Source organism: Eptatretus burgeri, unplaced genomic scaffold (assembly GCF_056783735.1).
Source record: "Eptatretus burgeri isolate ZD-2024b unplaced genomic scaffold, Ebu_testis_v1 Ebu_testis_scaffold_194, whole genome shotgun sequence".
Classification (NCBI taxonomy): domain Eukaryota; kingdom Metazoa; phylum Chordata; class Myxini; order Myxiniformes; family Myxinidae; genus Eptatretus; species Eptatretus burgeri.
Window position 1 is genome coordinate 1 of NW_028222144.1, and position 5,276 is coordinate 5,276.

A 5,276-nucleotide genomic window follows, 5' to 3' on the forward strand; every position below is an offset into this window, starting at 1 on the left:
TTTTCAGAGCAGTTGGGGTGCTATTTCCACGCGAATGATGTAGACGACGAGAGCAAGCGCAAATCGATCTTGCTCGCTTCGCTATCAACGGAACATTATCGGCTACTAAGTGATTTGGTAGCGCCGGATAAGCCCATTGACGACGGGCTGTCATTTCAGGACGTGGTAGAGAAGATGAAAGCCCACATGGCGCCGGAGAAGTCATTGCAGCTGTCTCGATACCAGTTCGATCACCTAGCGAAGGGTGCGGAGGAGCGCGTCGCAGATTTCGTGGCGATGGTGAAGCATTCGGCCGTGGCTTGCGAGTTCACAGAAGAGGAGCGTCCAGCTCGACTCAGAGATCGCTTTATTCCTGGGCTGCAAGATGCGAAGATGGTGTCGGCGATTTTGCGAATGCGAGGGGTCGACGTTACATTTGACTTGGCGGTCGAGACTGCTTCAGCTGTCGAGCAGACACTCACAGATGTCCGCGCCATCGCCGGCCAGGGCGAGACGGGTGATTCCAGCTGGGGCATGTCGGGTGAACCCGGGGTCCACGTGATGACCCAGGGGCCCCAGGCCACGTGCACGCCTTTCGGTGCGGGGCGTAGCCGCATGCCGCAGCGCGGCTATGCGGGCAGCGAGATGAACACACAGGGGTGCTGGGGGTGTGGAGGACAGCATCTGCGGCAGGTGTGCCCATATAAGAACACCGTGTGTTTGCATTGTCACAAGGTGGGACATCTGAAGCGTGTGTGTCGAATGGCGGGGACCACCGTTAAGGTCTTGGATGGCGAGGTGCGGGACGACCCCAGCGACCTGGAGAGCGGCCTGCAGCCGGGGCATAGCGATTCCGGCGGCCCGGAGCAGGAAATGCAACCGATGCTGAGCTTGTTTTCAATTGGTCCGGAGGTGACAAGACCAATGACAGTGTAACCCGACATGCCCCCACAACGCTCCCCGCATTGTGCCTTGCCCACGTATGCCAATACACCACAGGGGTGGGTGTTTCCCCCTCACCAACCCCCTTAGGCTATGACTGCCGTGGCCCAATAGGGAACTGATACTGTGCTCGTGTTAGACCCATGTACAGAAGGTTAAATTCATTTAAAAAGAACCCGGGCAACGCTGGGTGCATTCACCTCGTACAGTGTGTATATATATATATATATATATATATATATATATATATATATATATATATATATATATATATATATATATATATATATATATATATATATATATATATATATATATATATATATATATATATATATATATATATATATATATGTATATATATATATGTATATATATATATATATATATATGTATATATATATATGTATATATATATATATATATATATATGTATATATATATATATATATGTATATATATATATATATATATATATATATATATATATATATATGTGTATATATATATATATATGTATATATATATATATATGTATATATATATATATATGTATATATATATATATATATATGTATATATATATATATATATATATATATATATATATATATATATATATATATATATATATATGTATATATATATATATATATATATATATATATATATATATATATATATATATATATATATATATATATATATATATATATATATATATATATATGTATATATATATATATATGTATATATATGTATATATATATATATATATGTATATATATATATATATATGTATGTATATATATATATATATATGTATGTATATATATATATATGTATGAGTAGGGTAAGAATACTGATTCTGGCTCACTTTGCCCCATGTAAATGAATGGGGGATTTTCAGCGATTTATATTTTTTTTCCCTAAAAATAAATCCCTTTTTTATCCCAAGGTATATTTATTTGTCTCCCCTTTTAACCTGGAGGTTGAACCTCATTGAATTGAACACCTGGGGGTTGAACAGCTCACTCATTGAACCTATAAAGATTTGTTCATTCTCAAATTCCTTCAATAGTTTAATTTTCTTTGCACAATAATCCCCATCTAAAATATTGACAAACAAAACATTTGAATCTTTATATTTTTTAAGATACCCCATTTGTGCCATTACGAAATGATAAACTTCTCTTAATGCTCTCATCTGACCACCTCCTGAGCCACAGGTTATTTTTTGTTAAGCCCCGCCCACTTTTCTTTAAGCCCCGCCCACTTTTGCTAAGCCCCGCCCACTTTTGCTAAGCTCCGCCCACTTTTCATAAGGTATTTTTTCTAAGCCACGCCCACTTTTCCTAAGCTCCGCCCACTTTTGCTAAGCTCCGCCCACTTTTCATAAGGTTTTTTTTAAGCCACGCCCACTTTTCCTAAGCCCCGCCCACTTTTGCTAAGCTCCGCCCACTTTTCATAAGGTAATTTTTCTAAGCCACGCCCACTTTTCCTAAGCTCCGCCTACTTTTGCTAAGCCCCGCCCACTCTTACATCATTTCCAGTTCATCTCTGACTCACAAAGAAATCACTAGAAAATTACAGGATGTTATGGTTTTGAAAAATTTCCCAATGAAGGCTTGCCTAGGCTTGCCCAGGGAATTTCCAAAGGAAACCACACCCACCAGTCTTTCTCTATAAAAGCTTCAAACCCAGGCTCCATTTTAAACATTTGTTCTTGCTGGCAATGGTGTTCTGTGTGCTTGTCTCAAACTCTCTGTCTTCTATGGAACTAAACCTTCAAGTTGATGAACTGGATTCAAACCTCTTATCTATTGAGGTAAGATTTTTTATTTTCCTATTTTCAAACTTTGATTGAAGCATACTCATTTAATAATTAAATAACTTAATTAATACATTATTATTTTCTCTCACAGGAAATTGTATCTGAAAATACTGCTTTTGTTACAACTTGGGGGGAAATTGTTGGCTTGGTTGAAGACCTTGAGTGGGATGACTTTGGTGTTCCTTGGAACTCTCTGTCTTCTATGGAACTAAACCTTCAAGTTGATGAACTGGATTCAAACCTCTTATCTATTGAGGTAAGATTTTTTATTTTCCTATTTTCAAACTTTGATTGAAGCATACTCATTTAATAATTAAATAACTTAATTAATACATTATTATTTTCTCTCACAGGAAATTGTGTATGAAATACGAAATGAAAATACTGCTTTTGCTACAACTTGGGGCGAAATTGTTGGCTTGGTTGAAGACCTTATGAGCGACCAAGACCCACAGAACGACTTCGTCCTTGTTGACCCAACCAAAGAGTTATACCTTGGAGACCAGCAAAATCCTGAAAAAGAGTTTTACAGCAATAGTACTCATTGTGAGTTATCAAGACAATACCCACTGAACAAGTTATACCTTGATGAGCCAGAATACAAGTTTTACCTTGGAGACTCACAAATTTTGAAAAAATCAGTAAATGAGTTCTGCCTTGATGGTTTAAATAACTACCTTGGAGACTCAGGAAAAGGGTTCTGCCAAGATGGTTCTAAATATGGGGCCTACCTTGGAGACTCACAAATTTTGAAAAAATCAGTAAATGAGTTATCCTTAAGAGACTTTGTAAGTTGGTTTTACTTTGAATACTTGAAATGTGGGTTCTGGATTGATAACTCACAATGTGATACATATCTTGGAAACTCAACGGGAATGTGGTTATACCTTGAAGACTTGGAAATTTGGGTTTATGTTGGACACTTGAAACTTTTTTGGGGGCTTTTATTTATTTATTTATTTATTTATTATTATTATTATTTTATTTATTTATATTTTGGAGACTTTTGGAGTTGCTATCACTCTTTGGGATCTAAACCTATCGATGTAGTTCTTTGTCGGATGGTGCTTGATGGGAGCAAGATCAAGAAAGTTCTGGGAAGAAAGTGCAGGCTTACTCCCCCTTTCTACGTCATCAAACCTGAAAGCCTTAAAAGACAGAATTGGAAGAAGAAAAAAAAAACGTAAAAATATATATATATAGGTGGAAATCTCATTTTGAAAAAGACATTGTGTTGGGCGAGGATTGAGTTAGGGTTGAGATTTTGAATGTGAGGGTTGGGGTTGAGATTTTGAATGTGAGGGTTGGGACACACACACACATACACATCAACAAACAAAAGTTAAACCTTGACTATTCAGTTGAGGATTCTGTGTTTGGGGTTCACAGATCTAAGAACGTCCCCCTTGACACACATTATATACTGTTATACACCTCGGACTTGGCCCTCGAGTGTCCACAACGGTGTATAGTAGGAGGGAGTGAAGCGCCAACCTATTGCTCCCATTGCACACACACACACAAACAAAAGTTAAGCCTTGACTATTCAGTTGAGGATTCTGTGTTTGGGGGTTCACAGATCTAAGAACGTCCCCCTTGACACACATTATATACTGTTATACACCTCGGACTTGGCCCTCGAGTGTCCACAAAGGTGTATTATCTGCTTAGTTTTGTCTTTTGTAATTCCTGTGAATAAAATGAACCTAAAATCTCTTCCCCTTCCAAATCATATATTTTATAAGTCCAAGGAACTGTATCTATTACATCAACAATTTTAAAAAGTTCTTTCGTCCATCGTTCAGTAAAACCCTTTTCAAAATGAGATTTCCACCTATATATTCTTACGATATCACCAACTTTGAACTTAGGTTTTCTGACATTAATCTCTTTTTCATATTTTAATTTTGTAAATGTTTCTGATGGCTTCATATTCGTTGACGTGTGAATCGTGTCATTATACTTATCCACAATATCCTGAATAAAAGATGACCATTGTTGTGAACCGAGTTGTGTGAATTTTTTATATAGTCTCTCTTTTAAGGTACGATTAAAACGTTCAACAACAACTGCCTTCCCTTCATTAAAGGTACTGTATAATGTAATACTGTTATTTTTTAGAAAATTCATAAATGTCTTGTTATAAAACTCTCTACCCTCATCAGTCCACAATTTCTTAGGTTTTCTCTTACTTTTATTAAATATCTGTTGAAAAGCTAACATAAGAGTATTACCTGTTTTGTTTTTTAAAGGGACAACCCACGCATATCTACTCCTCAAATCAATAACGGTTAAAGCATACTTGTACCCCTTATCATTATTGAGTTCAATCAAATCAGCAGACCAGATATAATCAACTTCCTTGGAATAAACTTTCCTTCTCTGAAACTTTGTGAATATTGGTTTATGTAATTCATCAGCTAATTGCTCTTCAGTCTTAATGGCATCATTAGAGCCTATAAGTTTTTTGAATTTCCAAGTCCAAGTTTCAATTTAGCACTAATCATCTTCTTCACGATGA

The 5,276-nt window shown here is 37.0% G+C and overlaps 1 protein-coding gene across 1 annotated transcript; it reads left to right on the plus strand.

The window, feature by feature from the left end:
• The first annotated feature begins 1,842 nt into the window (after window positions 1–1,842).
• LOC147007409 (uncharacterized) lies at window positions 1,843–4,750 on the plus strand. Its single transcript, XM_085867174.1, has 3 exons — window positions 1,843–2,749; window positions 2,847–3,011; window positions 3,109–4,750. Exons 1-3 carry the CDS (start codon window positions 2,657–2,659, stop codon window positions 3,940–3,942), a joined length of 1,092 nt encoding a protein of 363 aa, XP_085723300.1. The 5' UTR covers window positions 1,843–2,656; the 3' UTR covers window positions 3,943–4,750.
• The last annotated feature ends 526 nt before the right edge of the window (window positions 4,751–5,276 follow it).